The 22,356-nt window shown below is 53.7% G+C and overlaps 11 protein-coding genes across 11 annotated transcripts; 4 read left to right on the forward strand and 7 right to left on the reverse strand.

Moving 5' to 3' along the window:
* Positions 1-323: 323 nt before the first annotated feature.
* SNOG_00586 (hypothetical protein) lies at positions 324-2,015 on the forward strand (the record flags this gene model as incomplete). The annotated part of the gene is made up of 1 exon (XM_001791214.1): positions 324-2,015. The coding sequence occupies one exon, from the start codon at positions 324-326 to the stop codon at positions 2,013-2,015; it is 1,692 nt and encodes a 563-aa protein (XP_001791266.1).
* Positions 2,016-2,658: 643 nt separating this feature from the next.
* SNOG_00587 (hypothetical protein) lies at positions 2,659-4,606 on the reverse strand (the record flags this gene model as incomplete). The annotated part of the gene is made up of 2 exons (XM_001791215.1): positions 2,659-4,345; positions 4,380-4,606. 2 exons carry the CDS (start codon positions 4,604-4,606, stop codon positions 2,659-2,661), a joined length of 1,914 nt encoding a protein of 637 aa, XP_001791267.1.
* A 374-nt stretch (positions 4,607-4,980) lies between these two features.
* SNOG_00588 (hypothetical protein) lies at positions 4,981-5,913 on the reverse strand (the record flags this gene model as incomplete). Its single annotated transcript, XM_001791216.1, has 1 exon — positions 4,981-5,913. The coding sequence occupies one exon, from the start codon at positions 5,911-5,913 to the stop codon at positions 4,981-4,983; it is 933 nt and encodes a 310-aa protein (XP_001791268.1).
* A 778-nt stretch (positions 5,914-6,691) lies between these two features.
* On the reverse strand, positions 6,692-7,774 carry SNOG_00589 (hypothetical protein; the record flags this gene model as incomplete). The annotated part of the gene is made up of 1 exon (XM_001791217.1): positions 6,692-7,774. The coding sequence occupies one exon, from the start codon at positions 7,772-7,774 to the stop codon at positions 6,692-6,694; it is 1,083 nt and encodes a 360-aa protein (XP_001791269.1).
* Positions 7,775-9,353: 1,579 nt separating this feature from the next.
* Positions 9,354-11,555, reverse strand: SNOG_00590 (hypothetical protein; the record flags this gene model as incomplete). Its single annotated transcript, XM_001791218.1, has 2 exons — positions 9,354-11,178; positions 11,230-11,555. The coding sequence occupies 2 exons, from the start codon at positions 11,553-11,555 to the stop codon at positions 9,354-9,356; spliced, it is 2,151 nt and encodes a 716-aa protein (XP_001791270.1).
* A 514-nt stretch (positions 11,556-12,069) lies between these two features.
* SNOG_00591 (hypothetical protein) lies at positions 12,070-12,686 on the forward strand (the record flags this gene model as incomplete). The annotated part of the gene is made up of 2 exons (XM_001791219.1): positions 12,070-12,260; positions 12,302-12,686. 2 exons carry the CDS (start codon positions 12,070-12,072, stop codon positions 12,684-12,686), a joined length of 576 nt encoding a protein of 191 aa, XP_001791271.1.
* A 1,475-nt stretch (positions 12,687-14,161) lies between these two features.
* Positions 14,162-15,883, forward strand: SNOG_00592 (hypothetical protein; the record flags this gene model as incomplete). Its single annotated transcript, XM_001791220.1, has 3 exons — positions 14,162-14,476; positions 14,530-14,987; positions 15,037-15,883. 3 exons carry the CDS (start codon positions 14,162-14,164, stop codon positions 15,881-15,883), a joined length of 1,620 nt encoding a protein of 539 aa, XP_001791272.1.
* A 344-nt stretch (positions 15,884-16,227) lies between these two features.
* Positions 16,228-16,923, reverse strand: SNOG_00593 (hypothetical protein; the record flags this gene model as incomplete). The annotated part of the gene is made up of 1 exon (XM_001791221.1): positions 16,228-16,923. One exon carries the CDS (start codon positions 16,921-16,923, stop codon positions 16,228-16,230), a length of 696 nt encoding a protein of 231 aa, XP_001791273.1.
* A 528-nt stretch (positions 16,924-17,451) lies between these two features.
* Positions 17,452-17,994, forward strand: SNOG_00594 (hypothetical protein; the record flags this gene model as incomplete). Its single annotated transcript, XM_001791222.1, has 1 exon — positions 17,452-17,994. One exon carries the CDS (start codon positions 17,452-17,454, stop codon positions 17,992-17,994), a length of 543 nt encoding a protein of 180 aa, XP_001791274.1.
* A 1,061-nt stretch (positions 17,995-19,055) lies between these two features.
* On the reverse strand, positions 19,056-21,193 carry SNOG_00595 (hypothetical protein; the record flags this gene model as incomplete). The annotated part of the gene is made up of 5 exons (XM_001791223.1): positions 19,056-19,057; positions 19,172-19,351; positions 19,475-19,640; positions 19,785-20,868; positions 20,943-21,193. Coding segments are annotated over 5 exons (1,683 nt in total).
* A 333-nt stretch (positions 21,194-21,526) lies between these two features.
* On the reverse strand, positions 21,527-22,245 carry SNOG_00596 (hypothetical protein; the record flags this gene model as incomplete). Its single annotated transcript, XM_001791224.1, has 2 exons — positions 21,527-21,957; positions 22,140-22,245. The coding sequence occupies 2 exons, from the start codon at positions 22,243-22,245 to the stop codon at positions 21,659-21,661; spliced, it is 405 nt and encodes a 134-aa protein (XP_001791276.1). The 3' UTR covers positions 21,527-21,658.
* Between the last annotated feature and the right edge of the window lie 111 nt (positions 22,246-22,356).

The raw sequence follows: 22,356 nt of genomic DNA on the forward strand, positions 1-22,356 counted from the left end.
CGGGCGATCACAACCGCCCCCACATTCCAAGACCACATACCTATGTGGTATCTTCCTGGCCATTTACGCGACATTGCAGGTCATATCCTGTGATACTTCAAGGCACATGACACCGAAATCTAGTCATGCTAGGCTTCTTGTTCATGAGATGGCGAGCATTTAATCTCACCGCTCCGAAACGTTGAATCCCATTTCGGCTCGTTTTAACCGGCTAGGACCGGGATCTTGCTGCTATCGTGAAGCAGCTCCTCAGCTGCACGCGGCATGGCACAATCAACAATCTTCATGTACAAACACCGGGGTTCTTCAGTTTCCAAGGGACCATGAAGAGGGTCAACGCTCTCTTGAATCGTTCCACGCCAAGCAAGTCAGAGCAGATCCCAGCATCGACTGATGTCAGAACCTTCGTACATAAGCCACTTGACGAAACAAAGTCGTCACTTCGTCTCGTCACCGTCAATTCCGAACTCTCAGCAGACGGGTCGATTCAGTGCTACGTTAGCCACTCTACTCTAGACCGCGCATCGTATGTCTGTCTCTCGTACCGATGGGGACCCATTGAAGATCAGATGCGAATCCACATCAATGGTGCGCCATTCTATATTCGGAGAAACCTCTTCGAATTCCTGGAAATGGTCCGAAGGATGCCAATGACATTCTACTGGATTGATGCCATCTGCATCGATCAAGAAAATGTCTCTGAACGAAATCATCAAATTGCGCAAATGGGTCGCATCTATTCCGGTGCTTTCCTTGTTTACTTGTGGCTGGGGAAATGCGCTGTGATGGCGCCTTGGCTGCAACACTTAAAGAACGTCAAGAACCAGAGATACCAATGGCCGGCATCTCTAGATTTCATCAGGGAGGCTCATAATAACCTTGGTACTTGCTTGTACAACAACGAATACTGGTATCGGGCATGGATAGCCCAAGAGATTCTCCTGGCTCGGACCATCGTTGTGCTCTTATGTGGCGAATCGTTCAAATTCACCGACCTTCTCAGCGCGCGACACACGTTTCATCACGTCGATTTTGGGAGCTTTCACAATTGTGGAATGACCCGTTTTGAACAGTTCCTGGGAGGCATCGCAAACTTCCGCCATGAACCATTGATCCGTCTCCTGGAGAAGTTTCGAGACAGTCTATGCGAAATACCTCGCGATCGTATCTACTCACTGCTATCAATCAGCTCCGACTCCCAGCTGTTGCGAGTTGATTACGAGCAACCAAGTGACAGTGTCGCATACGAAGTGCTAATGCATTCGGACGGGCCACTTTGTGTATGCTCTGCTCTTCTTGTCGCTCAGAGTCTCGGCCTCGCCAATACTCAATACATACCGGAGCCTTCGCATTCACAAACATGTTCGAGTACAATCTTGGACTTCACCACCAAACGGCTGAGGTTCGACAAACACGCCATGTTGGCCAACGATGAGATCCAATCTTGGGACGGTTACAAGCTACTAGGAGTCGACATATTCGGGCACGACTATGTCTTCTCACACTTTTGTCCCGCGTTCGAACTCTTGATGGACGGGTTACAGGAACGTGCGATCCAAATGCGTCGGACTCCTGTCAATTCAACCGAGGATCCTCTTGGCCGTGTGGAAATTCCCTTCCTGCTTAAGATGATGGATGAGGAGCACCGTCATGCTTTCTTGGGCAATGCTGAGTCTACCATGCGGGTCACTGCCCATGGCGAGCACCGTGATGCCTGCACTGTCTCCGTAGCACTTGAGCTGCTCGCCGAGCTTGTACCGCAGCCGATCCAGCTCTGTCCAAGAGTCAAACATGTAAAGGATAGGGCAAAGACCAGGGGTAGTGTAGAGGTTGCGTCATGCGAAAGAGACGATCTTCAGCAACGTGCACTATCAGCACAGCGGCGCGGCAGCAACTCCACGATGCAGAATGTCGACTTGCGACGGATTGATTCAGCCCACCCAGCCAAAATTGTAGAGGAAGACGGTCCTGTTTCACAACTGAGGATATGGCGTATACAGAAGCGGCCCGGATGAGTACACTTGCACGGTGATCTCATGACAAAGACTTTCTGGAGACAGCAAGAACTCTCCATTTCAAAAACGCAGCAACACATGGGACCGACCCATCGGAATCATCGCGAGACGATTACAGTGTGTGTGCCTCGCGCCACACTTCTTACAGCGCTCACGTTGTTGGCTCAGCATTGGTTCCAGACGCCACCACAGCGCTGTCAAGAAGCCCATATCAGGGGTCACGCAACGAGTCCGACCAATTGCTATGCTGATGCGAACAATCATCGGCACACGTAGGCTAGATAGAGTTCAGACTCACAGGGCAAGCTGTCCACAGTGAGACAGTGGATGTCGGTGTGGAAGGTTTGGTATAGCTGTTACTTTCGCATCGACGATGAGATTTATTACCAACTGTTGGGATGGGAGACATACGGGGCGCGCGACTGGAGGGGAGAGTGGTGAAAGCGCGAAACGTGCACATCAAACTGACCACCTCTGAAAAACGTGTATCTGTTATGCCGCCAGCGCTGCTACAAATGGGGAAATAGGACGTAATGGGGGGATGATCTATCAGCGCTATTCAAGGTGTATGAGAGCATCACGATATACAAACGCATTGCGATGGAGCAATTATTGTAAAAGAGTCACCTTGTAAGGTAGCTGTTCAGCCTTCACTATTAGAGCTCCACCATGTTGGTCTTTCAGTCTCCGTGAAAATTTCCGTGTCCTTCAGCTCCACGAAGAGAGCTAGACTGTGCTCTACAAGGTTTGCAGAGACTGTTTGAACATTGGCGTGGACATGCAGTCGTTTGGTAGCTGATCTTGTATGCATTATTGGGCCGTTCCATTCCCAATGCAAGACCGGATGACTGTCGTGATAAGTCCGATGTTGTAAAAGCGGATTGTCAGCCTTCTCTTCTTGGACGAGTGAAACTAATTGTTTCTTGGTGATACAGCTTCGCACAAAATCTTCGCTGGTTTTGTACATTTGATGGAAGTCGCTGTCTGGGTTGTCATCGTTCAGGATGAGCATGGTCTTGGCCCATGGATCTTTTATGGTTCCACCCACTAGCACGGCAAAAGGACGATAGAAATACTTGAAGCGATCTAGCGATGATTCGCCGTGGCTCGTCACGACTGTAGTGTCCCCGGAGTGTGTGATATGAAGCTTAGAGCCAGCCTTAGCTTTCAGGCGGCGGTCGAAGCCGATACTCGAGAACATAAGCATCGGATCGATGGTTGTAGAATCGTAGGCGAACACCGCGTGCAAGCCATCTTTATCTTGGTTCAATCTTATTTCATTACGCATTACGTCATGCGTTGCATGTGCCGAGCAATGCACGTCAATCAACTGATACGGATGACCGTAGATATCCGCGACATCAACCAGTCGGATGATATTCGAAACGGTGGATTCCGTGATAGGGGCCGTTGGCGATTTGATGCGTACTACTGATGTTCGACCGTACGGCGTGCTCGAGGACGTGGGAACCAGATCAGTGACAGCGATGAGCACAAGCTCTCCACAACGTGCATGCCACGTGCTGTTCCATGGAATCATGGGGAAAGCAAGATAATGTTTAAACCATCCTTCGAGTGTACAACAGATGACGGCGAAGTGTAGCTGGGACTGTGTTTCTGTGAAAATCGGGAGTTCTATTCGGACACCATTGTTGGTGACCAAGGGAGGTAGAGCAGTATTGAAATCTCCTAAAACATGAATGCGATCAGTGTAAGAAAAGTCGGCGGGCGAGTCGGCGAATAGTCCATGCATATCTGCTAAGTTGGATGGGGCGGATGTCGCAACAAGCTGCCGCGCAGTTTTGCATCTATCAGGCAGGCCCCATGCGAAGAGGGACTGATCGTCTGAAATCTTCATAATTTCTTCTTGGAGTCTTCTGAAAGCCTTTTTGCCCTCTCCGTAGAGTAAGGGCATATTGACATCAAAGATACCGAGCAAAGAGTAAGCCTGGTCTTCGATCCTGGTTGTTTGTCGTTTCGCCGCCCAGGTCATCCGTCTGGCTATGCTGATAGACTCGATACTTCCGTTCGCAAGAACATCGATGTCGATGCTAGTGATCTTTTCGAGTTCTTTTCGAAGGTCGTCTTTTGAGCCGAGAAACTGCCAGTTGAAATCATAAAACCAGAGAGTCGATGGTGCAACCAGTTCCTGGAGCGTCCAACCTCTCGTGAACCATCGACTGCTTGCGAGCCGAGTAACGTCATGGACATCTGCTAAAAAGGCGTAGCATATCTGTGCTATGCGATACCACCGGAACATCGAATTAATGGCTTCAGATAACTCAGCCGTACTCGTCTTGTCAATGCAGCAACTGAAATACTTGATCAGTCTTCATGTCCGGTCATAGTCGTTGGTCAACGTACGTGTCGATCCATGCCCACTCGAAACCATCTTTCAGAGCCTGCTTGCAGCACGACTGTATCTTCTTGTATCCTTTGCGCCTGTAGATTTCTGTGTGACTCGACGCCTGCATCTGCTGCAAGGTGCACTCTTCGTCTTCCCAAGTATGCGACAAGATCACGAAGGGCGGGATCTGACCTTCACTAAGGAACTCGACGATTTCGAGGGTGCGGGCGTTGATAAGCCGCATGGTGTGAAGTGTATTTGTGTCGAGGAAGCGAGTCAGCATCAACGAGGCGAGCTCACTGCCTATAAAGGCACTCTCCCGGGTGATGCAGGTGCGATGTTGGTGGCGCTAGGACCAGATTTGGTGTAGCGAGTTCTTTTCAAGCTGCATAACTTTGCATGGTCTGATCAGTTCGAGTATGAACAACAATCTCATGGTCGTACTTGATGCGCCCAGCTAACAGGGAGCTTCAAGTCTGAGAACCACAATAATCACCAAATCAAAAGGACAATCAACAAGTGTAGCACTTACACACGACAAAGTAACAACAGGCGAAGCAATCATACCATTTCCACTTGCTGCCACACTACATAATCCCCACACATCCATCTCACCATCTACTCCAAATCAAACTTCTCCCTAACCAACCACTCCTCCAACCCCGTCACCCTCCCCCTCGCCTGCTCCTTCGCCCACTCCACCAACTCCTCCTGCCCCTCCCCATAATACCCATACTCGCGATTCAGCACCCACATCTCATAATACGGCTCGCGCATAACCAGCGTCAGGAAGCCCTTATACACCTCATCCTCCACTTGCTGATACCTAATCGTCTTGCCGCTAACCTTACTCATCAGCTCGCACGCCTGGGGCATAGTGTACAACCCCTCTCCCGCCGCGAAGAACTTGCCACTGTATTTTTCAGGGTCAGCCAGGATGGCGCCGATCCATTTCCCCGTGTCAGCGATGTCGATGAACGGGACTTTGGTATGGGGGTGCAGGATGTTGGAGATAGCGTACGTGCCGTCACCGACGGGTTTCGGGCCGGAATACGTCGTGAAGTTTTGCATGAAGGATGCGGGCGCGAAGAAAGACGATTGCACGGGGAGACTACGAATGTACTGCTCGATTTCGGCCTTGGCGTCAAAGTGCTCGACGTGTTTGAGCGCGCCGGCCGATATCTTGAATGGGTGCGACATGGAGCTGAAGATGATGTATTTGACGCCGGCGGCGAGGGCAGCGGTGCAAAGGGATTTGGCTTGTCGTGTTTCGATTTCGCGGCTGTTGCCTTGGTATTGCGTCGTCGTGATGAAGAAGAGGTAGGAGACGTCGGTTAGGGCGGCGGGGAGGGAGGATGGGTCGTCGAGGTCTGCTTGGGCGAGTGAGGCACCTTTTGACTTGAGGTCTTGCATTTTGGGATTTGAGGTATCGCGGGAGACGGCGCGCACGGCATAGCACTGGGATAGCTCTGGGTCTGAGAGGACGAAGTTCGCGGCGGAGTTTCCCTGATTGCCCGTGGCACCAAATACTGCGAAGATAGGCTTGGACATGTTGGTTGTGGTTGTATGGAAATGTCGTGGAGAGCTGCGGAGAAGAAGTCTTGTGCTCTGGTAGCGAAGATGGAAAGGATGATGCGACTGAGATGTAGAGATAGAATGACGACGTCTTTGCCCCGTACTTATACACTGAACATTCCGACAACATCATCCACCAGACTTAAAAGCGACTCCCACTCCCTGAAGCCCGTGACATCATTTTCGGGAAATCTGGAGTTAACAGGACATTTCAGCAACCTTCTACGCCCCATGAGGGGAACGCATCATTTGACATCCAATAGATTTCCAACATTCGTATCGCGTCCTTACGCCCCGCTGTACAATAACACCGAGCGCGGTAGAAGTATATGCAAAACCCGAAGTGGCGCAGTCAGAATGAACGTCGGAGACACGGTCATATCGCCAACGGCCGATACTTGCAAAGTTCCTGCCGGTGCTAGCAGACTAAACCCGAGAACTAAGACAGGCAACACACTAACCAGCGCTCGTATACTACGGAAGCTCTAGATACGCTAACATGCATCGCCTACTCTGTACGTATACTAAAAGCAACGACCGAACGTGGGCACGGATTTGAAAATATTTCATATCTTTAGAATTGATTGTGTAGTATGTGTATGTGTTTCATTCAATAGATCTTCACCCATTTTCGAAGCCGAAATCCCGCAGCTTCATCTCAAAAATGCCCAGCTTCACCACCTATCTAAATCCAATCGTACCAAAGCGTGTCTCAGTGATCATTTTGACCTAACACACAATACCATCCATTCCCTCAAACCCCATTAAAATCATCCAACCCAACCTCAGCTTCCTCCCCTGCAAGCCTCATATACTCCTTCTCCCTGCCCTTCCCCTTGTACCCCTCGCCCGTATACTTCGTCACCACCTCCTCCGCGCCATCCATAATCCACTGCATCCTCTCCTTATCAAACTTCCACCCATGGAACCACGTCCGCGTCAGCGCCTTCTTGCCGTATTCCTCCAGCAGCAATTCCTCGTACAAGAAGGGAATCTTGACGGACACATTTTCCAGCTTCGATTCGCGCAAGGGGTAGATCTGGCTTGAGGAATACGCGTGCTGGTCTTTGGTATAGAGTTCCTGGTCGTCGGCGGTGTTGAACAAGGCTGCGTCGGCGTAGGGGTCCATGGATACAGGTTGGATGTGGACGGTAGTTATGTCGATGAACAAACCCGTAGCGGTGTCGATCCATCTTGCATCAATAACATTCTCGGTGTCTCTCGTCGACGCATTCGCGGCATGTGGATTGATTTCCAAGAGGTATTTCTTGCCGCCTACGCGAATGACGTCTTCTTGCAGCTTCTTGAGGCTCAGGCCTTGGTCGTCGGCGAGCAGGACGCCCGCGTCTGGCGAGGGGTCGGTATGCAGATCGAGCTCAGCGCTGGTGAAGTGGTGGATCGTCATGTTCCACCAGTTCCCGAGCTGGTCGATGCCGGGCTCGTCGACCATGAAGTCAAGATCCGTGTCCCAGGGCATGAGTCTGGCGTTCCACCACCATCCGAGTAGACAGCCGTGCATGAGCCATGTTCTTATGCCTATGCGCGCCATCGCTTCTGTATATGCTCGTAGCATCAGTCGCAGGTGGAACTGCCGCGAGTGGTGTGGTAACTCGGCCGATGCGAAGCGCCCATCGTAGTGGTGGCTGAACGTCGATTCGTGGAAGAATTTGGTAGGATGTGAGAACGCTTCGGAATTGGAGTAGTCGTGTTCGAGAGCCGTGAGGCCGCGTAGAGAGGGGAAGGATGCGGACCGTCGATTGATCGAGGGCGTTGGAGCGCTTGCTGTGGGGTACAGGAGGAGAGATGCGAGGAAGAGGAGCTCAGTGGGGAGCTTCATGGTTGGATTGAGCTTGAGAGAAGCTTGTTGACAAGGTGCTGCTGGTGACGTTTGCCTGCTCGTTATCGTGGTAACATGCTGAAAACGCGATGCGATGCACTGACTCTGGCGCCGGGAAAGGCAAACAACAGGAAGACAACGCTTCAGTCAATTCTAGGTATGCGGTATACAATAAAACACTACACCAAACGCTGTCAGTGAGGCTCTCTGCGCTATCATAAGCTCCATCGATGCCATCTCCGCCTTTGTGCATTGGCGCGCCCAGCCTGGCGATCCCACCTGGTCATGCATCATCGCGGCACGGCTTGGGCGCTAAGCTTCAAGCAGCTCGCAGGCTTCATCGTTGATAGCTTATTGAAGCTTCTTCCTCGAAGCCTCGTAAATTGGTAGAGGACGATCGTAGCGGGCTACTGTCAAGCTCTGTTGGTGCTGTGAAGCACTCATACCGGAGTGCAGAGTCAGGGGGTGGGCGTATCGGCTGCAAAGCATGCGGGCCTCGTCGTTCTGGGGGGATGCAAATTGAGTTTGCGGGTGACAAGGAAAAGGTGAAGAAGGTCAAGGTACATGATAACGTAAGACGGGGAGGTACGATCCACGAGCTCATATCAGCGTACAGGCACGATCAAAGGCCCGGTACAACGGTCGTTCTGCCGGTGCATCTAGATCCTGCAAGGCCTCCTCCCAGAGCCACAATTGCAATACTGTTGGTAGCATCAAGTGTTAATTGTTGGATGTGTATTCGCCATCAAATTACTGCGTATTGTTCGAACATTCAGTCGACAGAGCCGGTCAAACTCATTGCAGGATTTGACAGTAGACACCAGCCGTTATGCCGTAATACCCTTTCATGTGTGTAGAAGCATGCAGAGCGGCGGCACACACAGCTTTATATATATCTTCATCTCAAATTCGAATGGTATGTATACAGAGTAAAAATGCGCATCACATCCAGAATGTTCGCTGGTGCACGCAGGAGAAGCAGTTGTAATTATTTTAATTGCATTTCATAATTCTACAACCAAAACCTCACACCAGCGCCTATTCAGCACTGAGTAACACATAGGAAATATTTCCCAAAACAAGAGTTCCCATCGTCTACACATTTCCGCATGCTTGGTTTAAAAAGGAACGCCCATTGCCAAATGAACGGGAGAACAAGCCAAGCTCAAACTATCAACACTGCTCTTCTCGCTTCATTGCTCCTCCTGTGTATAGGATCGATCCCCGCTCGCGCGCTGCAACCGGAAAAAGGAGCGGATGCCAGATGCCGGCTAATTACACATCCCGTCGACTTTTGTGCGTGAGGATGACCAAGGTATACTGCTCAATGCAAAGGAAACATAAAAGAGACTGGGCTCCAGACAAATATACAATTCCATGCATGTGTTTGATGCAAGTGAAAACGCCGATTCGAAACGCCGCCCGATGATGAAAAAAAGCGCCGGTCCTAAGGATATGGGGAGCGCTGGATATGCGGAAAGTCGAAAGTATGTGGTGGTCTGTAGCTCGAATCGGCGCAACTCGGCGCTCTGAGGTACGCTGATTAAAAAGAGTATTATCGCGCAAACGTGGTGCTGAATCAATCCGAGCCCTTTTCGTATTTCACAGGGTGGAATAATGTCGAGCGCATGCAAAGACGGCCGGTGCCGGCTTCTTCCGCTGCCGGGCCACCCTTGTCATTTTCGCGGGAGCCCAACCAGCGGCGCCACCATTCGGAACCAAACGCAGCGTTGTAGTAAAAGCTGCTGCCCAGCTGATTGTGTTCACCCCATCCGAAGACGCTGTCGGTTGGTTTCGGTGGTTTGTTAAAGGTGTTGTCGATGGCCTCCAATGGCCAGTTGTGGTCAAAGTGGACAGGGTGCGCGGCATAAACGGCCTTCAGTCCATGGTGGAATGCGACCGTGGGAGGCCACATTTCAGGGAACATGTGGTGCTTCATTAGGTAGGTCTCGCGATGCATTAGGTCAAGCAACCTCTTCGAAAGTCGTGAGACGGTGATGATAGCGCATCGTCGTGGAGGCTCAGGGAGCTCGAGGTCGTAGCCGGTCACATCGTCGCGGAAAACCCAGTTCGTCTTCGCAGGGTCGAAAATCGGGTTGAAAGTGATGATATCAGCCTCCTCGCCAACACCCCATTCGTAGTTGTCCTGGAGGTACGAGTGCGGTGGTTGCACTTCAGGTGGGCTGGGAAGCATGCCCGTATTCTCGAACTTGGGCGGGCCCCAGACCGGCTTCTCGTCGCTGTTGTACAGCTCCTCCTCGACCATCTCGGTGAAGTTCTTCCACGAGCCGTGCAGCTCGGGAATGTAGTAACGCGACGAACGCTCCCACAGACCCTTGCGTGGCTGCTTCTTGGCCCACTCGCCGATGGAGTTGTGGAACTCGAAGTAGTTACCGGTGAGACGGAGATCCATTTCCCAGTTCCAGTAAAAGTCGTATTCGGGGCGAGCCTGCGAAAACCATTGAAGAGCGAAATGTGCGCTGCGGTAGACAGAGTGAACAGGGGCCTTTGCGTGGTTGTAGACGTTGTTGGGGAAGGGCTCGGGGTAGTACATGCGCATCTGCTGCTCTGACCAAAGTGTGGCCATGCCCCAAAACTCCTTGGGAAGGTTGTCCTCGATGACCTTCTGGTAGACTTCCTCGGAAGACCAGATTGGCAGGCTGTCGTCCTTGACGTGAAGGAGGAAGTGAACGTCGTACTGGCCGCCAGACTTGAGTGCCAGCTCGTTGATCATGGCACGGATGGTGAGGATCTGGTAGTCGCTGTACTTGTAGCCGGTCCATGTGCGGAGAATGTAAGCGTGGCGGGGGAGCTTCTTCTTTGCAGGCTCATCATCGGACGTGGTGGCGTTCTTGTCGAAGCGGTGCTTGTTCTTCTCGTGGCACTTCTTCTGAGCCTGGGCCCAGCTGACCTTGCGCCAGTCGACCTTCTTCTCGTAGCTCCAGATCTTGTCGGCACCGGCCTTCTCCGACTTGCCGGCCATGTCGAGACCGCCCTCGTCGCGGGAGTACGAGTAGCCGTAGGGGCCGAAGCGACCAAAGCGGTCGAAGCACTTCTTGTCGTCCATGCCGAGCTCCTCGTAGGATCCGAAGAAGGGGGCAGTCATGTTCTGGGGGAGTCCGGGGTAGGCATAGATGTCGGGCAGGTCGACCGTCTCCTCCTCATCGAGGTAGCAGGTCTCGACCTTGTCGTGCATCTTCAGGTACTCGGGCGAGTCGAACTTGTAGGGGTCGAACACCTGGGGGTCCATGGGCGGCTCCTTGTTGTCCTTGGACATGGCGGGCCACTTGGGCTTGATGTTGTCCTCGGGGTTGGGGCTCTGCGAGTACTTGACGTAGTCCTGCTCGGACACCCAGTCGCCGTACGGGACGAGCGTGCGGACGCCGTTGAAAAAGCCATTTAATCTGCAGCTGTCAGTCACACAGTTGCACGATGCAGCTGTCGTGGGGGCTTACCGAGGATAGTGCTCCCAGTGGTACTGCTTCGCAGCCTCGCCGTGCCGTAATTGCTGGTGCCACTTGTGTCTCCGGTAGATGCCCGTGGCGAGCATGGACACCAGCACGACAATTGTGACGGCGAGGGTGATGAGCCGCGCAAAAGACATGCGCGGACGCTGGAGGCGGTTAGCCCAGGCGGGCTGGCGGACCTTGTGGCCCCATGACTTTGCGTTGAAGAGCGGCAGCGGCTCGTCGCCTCTGTTGTTGTCGGCGCCGGGCACCTTTTCGTAGTTGAAGCGCGTGCGGATGAACAGCTTGCCCGGGTCGAAACGCGACGACGGCATGGCGGTGGATGTGCGGGGGGTTGTGCTGGGAACTGCGGTGCGGTGCTGGCAGATGCGTGTTGCCTATCGCATCTGCAGGACGGTCGACAGCTTCGGGGGCTCCTCTGCTGTGCGGGACTCGACTCGGATGTGTGGGAAGCAGTGTAGGCGGGGCAGAGAGACGACAGGAGAGTGAAACGAGTGTGCTGTCCCTGGGACTGTGTGTGAGAGACTGGGAGCGCGCAAAGGCGAAGGCGTTGGAGAGGAAGACTGGACAGACCAGGGACGGCGGGTGGTGAGCAGAAAGGCTGTTATCCCCCTACGGCCCCAGCCCAGCTTAGCCTCGCACCTGCCGCTCTGGACGCTAGCAGATTCGGCCCACTAAAAAACTTCTGGAGCACTTATCCCAACGGATTCCGCGTAGGAGAATTGCAGCGTGCAGCTTGGAAGCTTCTGGGCTGTCGCACAGTCGCGGCCGCTTGACAGACGTGAAGACGGCGCCGCGGTCGACCTTCAGCAATTGTGGTGATGCACCATGGCCTCGTCGGCCCCCAGCATTGCATCGCCTGCTGGAGGCGCTGCCAAATCAAGCCGTGCTCAGCTATCACTGCACTTAGCCCCCGGCCGCCCTGCATCCACCACCACAACTCTCCGCTGCCGTCGCCTCAACAACACCATGCAGCTTCATGCTGTGCTCGGAGCGACGCTTATCGCTATCGTCGCATCGTCTCACCCTGACGTAGAGGCAAACCCTTCACCCTCCGCAGCTCAGCGCGCTCACCCTCGATCCATGTCGAAACCATGATCCCGTTGCGGCTGCGGCGCTATTCTGAGAATGGCTTTTTCCCCTGGTCGCATTTTGCCATTGATGAATCGCCCCTGGCCGGTTCGCAGCTCGCCTTGGCATATTCAGCACGCATGCCAAGCGCTGCCATTGGTGCGATCGGCCTCCAGAACGCGCGGCCTTGGGGACGCGGGCAGGCCTCCCACGCAAAGGGAATGGTTCGCCTCGCCATTTGGCCCATTCGAGATCGTCGGCCCTCCAAAAATAATGCCCGCCAGCTAGAAGCCATGTCGCACAGCAGCCGCCAGCTCCACCACGATTATTGGCGCACTGTCGGCAGCATGCGAGTCCAACGGCGCAGACTTTAATAATAATAAGTCGAGGTTGCTCGTCGTTTCCCAGCAGTTTCTGATACACCCTCGAAGACTCGTGGAGAAACCGGCCCGCTTCTCTAAACCCCCCAGGAGCAGCTGGTCGTTTGCAGGCGATGACGTCTGTCCAGCCGCCATCTGCTTCAGCATGGATTGCCAAATTCGCGCTCGGATGTAACCCCGGACAGCCAAACGAGCAACGCCCGAATCAATAACAGCGACGTCCAGGCGAGGCATTTATCAATACACGACAATCTGTTGTCACTCAAACACCTTATCGGCGCCAAGCCCCATGTCACCATCATGCCCACGGGCGACGATTCCCATAGCGTTTCGCAGTGCTTGCAGTGCTTGCAGTACAAACACGTGTTGCAGCAATGTTATTGCGATTCGCATAAACACGTCGTCAGCTCCGAGGTGACGGTGGGTCTCTGCCGACCTCTATACAAAACCCACGAGTTTGAAACATTTAACGCGTAACCGCTGTCGGTTGCTCCCCAGGTGCGGATGTTAATCGCGCCGGTGACCTCATAAGTCCACAGTATCGCGCGGCTGAAATAAATTTTGGTCGCTGCTGCACGTCGCTGCTACTTCGGTCAATAAATGCGCGACAGCACTTTTGATCATCTGCTCGCTCGACATCTGAAAACTTGCTGCATTGGTTTCGGCGCCAAAAACAACTATGCCGCTTGCAGCCCAGCAGCGGTGCCAGCAGAGGATGAAGACCGGTAGGGTTGGAGTCGCTAAGTATTCTCGTAGCAGCATACACGTGTAGAAGTGGAATGGAGTGATTAGCCTCTGTTATCCGCGGTAGGTTACTTCGAGCTGGACGCACATGGTAGGGATAGCTTAGCTGAGTGTTCTCCATGTTATCTGGCTGCTTATCTGAAGCCCACATGCAACTGTCGAACCAGATAAAGTTCGACATGTACATTGAAACAAAGACTAAAAGCCAAGCCAGTGACGCTGTAAGTGCTACTGCAAAAGCTCTCTGTATTCGGGAGCATGCGTTGTCGTGACAACAATCAAGGTGTGTTTGGCAGCGCACGTTGGCTTGAGCAACGCGGAACTACCACTGCGTAGTCTGTACAGTGTCTCTACATCTGGCAGCAGACGTAGAGTGGACTTCACCCTTCAGCGTTGAGGGTTTCGCGGCCGTACGAAGCACTCTTCGAGCTAACATCGAATCTCTCTGCGTCCAATTGCAGACTTTGCTAATGTGTAGGCGAATGTAGTCTCATAAATGTATGCAAAGACGAAGCAAAATTGACTGCATCCGCGTGGCGAAAGAAACAATACATACTCTAATGGTACCTATACCTTCAACTGCACTCGCGCAAGCATTCTGGCCAATGGCGTTGCTCGGTGGTCCGAGCACCGCATTTCCGTTCTTTCCACATTCGACTCATCGCGACCCCACGTTTTGAAGTTGCATCACTGCAACGCGCCGAACAGCAACCCCAACTGCCAGAATGCCAGGAACCCGGGGCCCGGTGCCCGTGCCGCTCGAGACGCAGAACCGAAATCTCACGCAGGAAATTCTCGATTTGCTCGACACGAAAGAGACGCTGCAGACGAATGATGACTTCCCCACCATACCACAGGCTGAAATAAAGGCTGCGCTGGACAGGCTAGCGAGCCGGTCTATGGTCGAATACAAGTCGCTAAACTCGGATAAGGTCACTTTGACACCCGAGTCAGAAGCTATCGTCGAGACTGGCAGCCACGAGTTCAAGGTCTGGAAAGCGATCAAAGAGGCGGGGAAGGTCTCGATCAAGGAATTACCTGTGCGTAGGATACCGAAGACGAGGCACGTGCTTGAAGCTTACTTGTATAACAGAACATCGTCGGCGCGCAATCAGCGAGCGTGGGAGTAGGTAATGGCTACAAGAATAAGTGGATCAAGAAGGATGGCGACTCGATTGTGCTCCTGGTTACAGAGGAGCCCAAGGACACCACTCGGGAGATGCTCAAGAACATCCAAGAAACACAGTCCGTGTCCGACGCAAAGCTCCTCGCAGACCTCAAGAAGAAGAAGCTTGCAACAGTCCTCAAAGTCATCACATACACCGTTACAAAGGGTCCAAAATATGCAAAGGAGATGCCTGTGGAGCACACCGACTTGACCGTCGACCTTTTGGCAAGCGGTGCGTGGGAGACTGCCAACTTCAAGCCATACAACTTCGCTGCCCTTGGCTCAAATCAGGATGCTGGCGCGTTGCACCCGTTGAACAAGGTCAGGCAAGAATTCAGGAACATCTTCTTCTCACAAGGCTTCGTCGAGATGCCAACAGGACAGTAAGTTGCACAATCATTGGGATCCAAAGCCACAGCTAACGCCTCACAGCTTCGTCGACACCGGCTTCTGGAACTTCGATGCCCTCTTTGTACCGCAACAACATCCCGCCCGCGACATGCAAGACACCTTCTTCGTCTCTGACCCTCCTAAAGCCGACAAGCCTCGCGCCGACCCCGCCAACGAGGCCACCATGGACCGCATGGAGTCTGGCTCAAAACGCCTCTTCGCAACCGAAGAGAGCGAAAAGCGCGCAAAAAAGCCTCGCGACTTTGAAAAGTACTGGAACGACGTCAAGAAAGTGCACCAAGAAGGCGCCTTCGGCTCCATAGGCTACCGCTACCAATGGGCAGAAGACGAGTCACTCCGCCTCGTGCTACGCACACACACCACCGCCGTCTCCACCTGGGCCCTCCACCGCCTCGCAGAAGACCCGCGACCCGCCCGCTACTTCTCCATCGACCGCGTCTTCCGCAACGAAACCGTCGACGCCACGCATCTCGCCGAGTTCCACCAGATCGAAGGCGTGATTGCAGACTTTGGCCTCACGCTCGGCGGCCTGCAGCGCTTCCTCGAGGACTTCTTCCGCAACATGGGCATTGAGAATCTGCGCTTCAAGCCCGCTTACAACCCTTACACCGAGCCGTCCATGGAGATCTTCGGATACCACAAGGGCCTGAAGAGGTGGTTGGAGATTGGCAACAGCGGTATGTTTAGGCCGGAGATGTTGGAGCCCATGGGACTGCCGAGGGACATGCGGGTTTACGGATTTGGGCTGAGTCTGGAGAGGCCGACTATGATGAAGTATGGAGTCAGCAATATCAGGGAGCTGTTAGGGCACAAGGTCGATTTGAGCTGGATAAGGGAGCAGCCCGCGGTCAGGTTCGATAAGGATTAGGGGTGGAATAAGGGATAGATGGGTGGCATGACATGCAAAGTACGTGTGATGATATCCCTACGAAAATGACTATGTGGCTTCAGAGCGATTCTGAGCTTGAACCTCTTGCGTTCGTTTGTCCTAGAGATCATGGTCCTCTCTTGATACTTCGTCGTTCCCCCGAGTCAACCCCCACGTATATCGAGGTCGTTGCTCTGCGTTACGGCATGGTTTAATACCTGTGCTCCTCACCTCGATCTCCCCACGCAGATTCTTGCTGCGGCTTCGTACGAGGAACAGCTCGCTAACATCCCCGTCGAGCGCGGTAGTACTTCCAGCACATTGAACAATGCCCTCCCCACCGCTCATGCCCCCTCACCCTGCCTATTCTTCGCCCCTAACCTCACCCAACTCTCCCCCTCCTCTTCCCCCCACCTTTCCTTCGCCCACCTCACCCCGTCCTGCACCAACCCAAACCCCAACCCGCCCAGCACGCCCATCCTAATCGTGCGACCCGCCGTACTAACCGGAAACCCATGCCACGCACTCCACAACCCGCCCGTAACCATGCCCGCACCCGCACTCGACCACGCATCCCTACTCTTCCCGACCCCGCGATCAACGCGCGCAATATCCAGCTCGTCGACGCCCTCCATCTCGCTCAGACTGCGTCCCGCGCGCCACGTGCCCCGAAAGATGTCCAGCGACTCCTCGACGATGAAGAAGACGCTGCTCCACGCCGCGACGAGCCCGCCCTTGCGGAATCCCTCGGTTATGCCGGCACGCCATTTATAGTAGTTTTTCGACTTGTGGTACAGGTACCAGCCGGGCTGGGATATCGGGAGCCGGTGCGCGTTCTCGGCGCGGAAGCGCAGCGAGGCTAGGCGCCCGGCGGATGTGCTGCCCAGTGTGAAGCCGCAGAGCCCGGAGAGGAAGGTTGTGAGGAGCAGGCGGCGGTCGAAGGGCATGCCGAGGCGGGGGGAGTTTGTGGGGGTTTGGGAGGGGCGGGGTGGGAGGGCGATTTCGGGGGATGGGTCGGCTGTTGGGAGGTTCGAGGACATGGTGGTTGGTGGTGTGTAAGTTGCGATTGAGACGGAGGTTGCGTGGTAGAGGTGAAGGTTGATAACGCGAAAGCGAAGGCGGAGGTCTTGCGGAGGTATGTTCGGGGATGGTGTTGGTACGCACGAAATCCCTGGCTTTCAGGATAGCTGCAGTAGCGAGCCGATCTCGAAAAGACTTAAATGGCTTTTTTTTTAATTACTCCTCTCCTCTTGCGTAGTGCTGTGAGAGCAATCGCTTTCCAATCGATGTCCCTAAAGCTCCGATGAAGTGAAGCTTTCATGCCAAGACTCCGAGGTCAAGATCGACTTGTCGCGCTACCCCACGTACCCCACCAAGATTCACCGACAACGCGTCGACTGATCTCGAAGCTCCTTAAACGACTAGTTACACTATTACACTACTGAAAAGACGCGTCAATCAACTCCTCCTTTGAGTCAACCACCAGAACTCGCCACTTCCACCCACCGTCTTTCACATCACCTCCAACACCTCACGCCCTTGCGCGACGCGGCCTCCAAAAAACCACAATGACCGTCCCCTCCCCCCAAACCTGGACCCTACGCCTCAAATCCCGCAAGACCACTGTCCTCCTACACGTCGACCCCCTGCAGACCTTCAGCGCCATAAAAGCCCAACTCTACACCGCACTGAGCGACACAGGCCTCAAAGATCCCGAAACCGGCGCATCAATCCCCCTCCCCGACTCGCCCTCCGATATCCAACTCGGCCGGCCCATCGATACGCACGACGCGCAACAAGGGTTCCAGCTAGGCGAGTGGGAGACCGCCGCCGAGGAGAGCGAAGATGATGGGGGGAAGGGCAAGGGCAAGGCGAAAGCTGGCAAGAGCAGTGGGATTCAGGACTGTCCGAAGGGAGCGGGGCTGAAGGATGGGGCTGTGCTTGCGTTTAGGTGGGCTGGGGATGGGATTTGGGATGGTGGTGAGGACGAGGTGGAACGGGATATTGGGGAGGGCGCGGATATGTGGGGGGTTAAGTTGGCGAGCTTCGAGGATGCGTATGGCGTGAGTAATGAGGGGGATGTTGGGGGGAGTAGGGAGTTTGAGGGTTGAAAGAGTATCTTGTGGCACTTGATTGAGCTTCATATTTCCGGCTGGAAGGGCAAGCATCCGCCAGTACCGTGGTGGACGAGAAGGGTCATACAGGGCCTCCTAGAGCGCATTTGAGTCCGAACTCGAGCGGAGAGACTTGTCTCGGGATGATGCAGGGAGTTGGAGCGTATATCCACTTGGCAGAGATTGGAAGCAGGTCGTAAGATGCGACACTGGAATAGTGCTGGCATATGATAATATCTTCACTTCTGCAGGAGCACAAGTGTCGAGATGGCAGGAAGATCATACATGAATGCCCACGTATCCACTCTAGACGGGTCACGAGTTTCACTCATCTTCGCCCAGGAATAATGCAATCACCTCTTTCAATACTTGGACGCATCGTAAAAGGATCCTAAAAAGCGCCAATGCGTTACTCGTTACACTGCATCACTACCAAGATCCCAAGCACGGTCCTAAAAGCCATTATATCCCGACAAATTCTGATCCGGCACCGGCTGGCCCCATATCATCGAGTCGGGGATGAACAGTGCAGACAAATCCGCATCAGACCCCGTGCCAAGGTCGAACTGCGTGAAATCAAAGTTCACGTCGAAGTTAGCCTGAGGCACGCCCGACGCATCGAGAGGCTGTGATGACATGCCCGGGAACCAGTTTTGTTGCATGTGTGGCTGTGATTGGTGTGCAGCTTGTAAGGCGGCTTGCGCTTGTTGTTGCGAGTGCGAGTGCCCGTGGCCTTGTTGTGGCGCAGCTGTGTTGCTGCTCCCCATGGCGACTTCAGACAATAGGTGCAATGGAGTCTGGTTGGCAGAGTTATGTCGAGACATGTGACCATGCGCATCGTTGGACTGTGGTCGGGGCTGGTGTTCTGACTGTCCATGTTCTGGCTTGAATGCGCCCTCTTTGATATGGGCAAAACGCTCCTGCAGTCGCTTCGCAACGAAGTAGAATTTGCCGTGCGGGGACTGCGCGTCGCGAGACACGATTGCGTTGAACATGGATACCATACGCTCGGTATACGACTCGATCTGAAGGTCTTCCTTTCGGATGATGTTGCCAATTTCTGTAGAACTAGAGACGGACACCCACATCTTCATAAGACATACGATGGCGTAAATAGAACGCACACCTAACACATCGTCAGCTCACGGAACGAACAATGATTATTTCCCCTTACAAAAAATGACTGGCAAGGTCAAAAGGATGTCCAGTTGTATACTCAAGATAGTATCTAGGATGCCGTGCGTGGATCTAAGACACTCGCCGAGGGCACCGATATGAGCTGGGCCGATAGGAACATGCTTCTGGTCACCAGGACTAGAAAGGAGAGGATCCTCGTTGAACGGTGGCTGCAGATCTGCAGACCCTTGATCTCTGTGCAAAGCGATTTCGTGAAGATATAGATTTGTGACATGCTCCGCCACCCGCAATGTTGCTATAGAGACGTTAGCTCGATAACAAAGAGCAGGATTAGCCTTACGGTCCACTTCGCCAAGTTTGGCATTTTCGTCTTTCAGTTGCTGTAGCTCATTCTCGAAAATCTTCATAGCATAGATGACCTTTGGCTCGGATATGATGACTTCTGCCGACGGATCATCCATGCAGAATTGTACCGATATGTCCTCGCCAATGTGAGCCATCTTGACCTGTTGGCAAAGCAGTCTATCAGACGGCAAGGCATCGGGCGAAGTCTCGAGTAATCTGACGCTCTCTTCCATATATTTAGTCCATCGTAGTAGGATAGGACGTCGCAATACCATGGTGATGCTCATGGTAAGGTAGTAGCACACCAGAAACGTCCGCCGCGCCTCAATGCTACTCGAGTTCGGGTGGTAACGACGAAATGGGCCAATAGATAGCTTCATGACGTTGGGTGTCGCTTTCCGGCCTAGACCAAGATCCAGAGCCATGACAGCCGCGCAGTTGACCATCATGTAGAAATTGTGCTGCTCGAAGTGTAAGGGTGGACGATACCAGAGCACGGCTACCTGGAGAGTTTGGACTATTTCCAGGGACTTCTCGCCGTTGCGCCATATGATGTCGGCGAGTGCGTCCTTGAGCACTTTGGTCAAATCGCGCTGCACCTCCTGGGACACCAACGGCTGTGCACTTCCGTGCGATGATCCAGCAAGTAACGACAAGAAAAGCAATGGCTTCTTCTCACGGACTTCTGCCGCAGTAGTTCCTGGTGGGAAAGGTACCGCAGGAAAATGGGGGCAGATTTCGTGAACATAACGCAGGAAGATGCGTTCCGCGACCTCTGTGCTCATCAATTTGTCGATGAGCGCATTGATGTGCGAGTGGTCAGAATTGATTCGGCTCTTGCCTCCCCGCTTCATATCCGGATATTCGATCAAATCACGATGGATGGCGTCCATGTCTTCGGGGATTGTTGCATGACTGTCTCCATCCAGCTTTCTTCTCTTCGCATCCGGGCTGCGCTGAAAGTTCTGTGCCGGCCCGTACCCTGGTGGCGCAGCGGCGTACCCGCTGGGAGCCGAGTCCGCCCAGTCATGGCCAATTGAACCAAAGCGATAGGAGCCTGCAGGTATGCCTGCTGCAATGTTGTTACCCTCGTGCGGTGGGAAGCCACCAGCATGCCTCAGTTCTGGTGTGCCTGACTTCTGCGCATGGAGAGTCTGTGTCAAGGCATCGATTTTGCGCTCGAGCTCGGCAACCCTACTGTCGGCTTTCTTCTGGCGTTTTCTGGTTGGGGGAGTCGTGATGCATGGGCGGCCCGCCTTCGCACATCGCTTGCATGATACATCTGGATGGTCCTGGTCGCAGCGCACTTTCAGCCCACGACACGAGTCACATGCTCGGGGACGTTTGCTGTCGTCATGCGCTCTGGCGGAGCCGGGAGTGGTGAAGGTACTGTACATTTTGGTCAGCTCGACGATACAAGGTGACATCATGGTCGCTGATGCCACTTTTCGGCCATGACATACCCATCGTGCTCGCCATCTTCGCCATGCTCGTCCTCGTCGGGCGACCGCTCGGGGCCTCTCGGTGACGTCTGCTCGAGCGCTGGATCCAGCGCAGCACCTAGCGGCGGTTGCGATGGATGCGCGGGCTGCTGGTTTGTCGGCGTGGAGAGGTAGTAGGGTTGGCCGGCGTTGTTGGGTGGCTGCGCGGGATAGGACTGGTTTTGGGGAGGTATCGAGGAAGCGTACAGTCGAGGATCGATAGGGTCGGCCATTTTGTTCACCTGTCTTTCCCCAACTATCGGAGGGTCGGTGCTCGAGTGGCCGGCGGCTTGAGACGACAGCCGGGAGGTGAACGCGCGCTAGCTGTCTTCCGCAGGCCTGTCCTCTCCTAGATGGTCGCCTGCACGTGTTGCGACGCTTGGGAAAAAAGTTGGGGATGGATAGACAGCGTTGCGCGAACTTGCGCAGCAGAACATCTTGAGTTGTGCAGTCATTCCTCCAAAGTTTGAAGGCTTGGCGCCCCAGCTGTCCTTGTCAACAGGCGGGCACCACCACCATCGTCCAAGCACTGCAGGTTATCAACTACGAGATAGATGAATCGAGTGGACATCGGAGCTTGCACGCCATTTCATTTCATGGCAACGAATTGAAAATTGCATGCCACATTGCTATCTAATCACATGTCTCATAGCAGCTCAATGCCGCCCATCGTCTCGCAAACCACAAGTTCCAGCGTTTCAGCCAGAGCTTACCGGAGGAATGATGGCGACCTCGTCGCCCTCCTGGATCACCCTTTCAAGATCGGCAGCATCCCCCTCATTGATATCAATGTACTCTAGGTCTACTGTCACGGCACAGCTAGCGAGAACCTTTCCCTTGATGCCTGGATACCGGTCCTCGAGCGTATCGAACAAATCGCAGGCCTTGATAGGCGCAGGCAGGTGCTCGCTGGTCTTTCCCGTGAATGTAGAGGCAGCGGCGAAGTACAGAATCGAGAAGTGCCCGGTAGGAGCCTTTTTCGAGGCCATGTCAACTACTACCATTCGTCAGCACTCGTCGGGAGAATAGTTCATGTCGAAAGAACGAAGGGAGTATTCGATCAGGAAAAATTGATTCCACAGGCCGGCGCCGAAGCGTCGGTCAGATAATACATGCTATAATTTTTGATAACATCATAGAAAAGGGAGTGTTGTTGATAGGGAAGCGCAATGTACGTACCTTGCGTAGTTGTGTCGTGAAAAGAAACAGGAGCTGTGGTGGCAGGTCTTGCAGCAGAGTTCGCACGGGCCCGTGTCCTTATGTAATCCCGACTACCGCAAGTCATGACGATAGCCACCTTGACACAGTGAAGTTGGCAAAGTGTTTGCAGGGCTTGTGAGATTCATGGAGTTTGCTCTTTCGCTGACGTGTGGAAAAGATAGGTTTGCAACATTAC

Source organism: Parastagonospora nodorum, assembly GCF_000146915.1.
Source record: "Parastagonospora nodorum SN15 chromosome Unknown scaffold_1, whole genome shotgun sequence".
NCBI classification, from domain to species: Eukaryota; Fungi; Ascomycota; class Dothideomycetes; order Pleosporales; family Phaeosphaeriaceae; genus Parastagonospora; species Parastagonospora nodorum.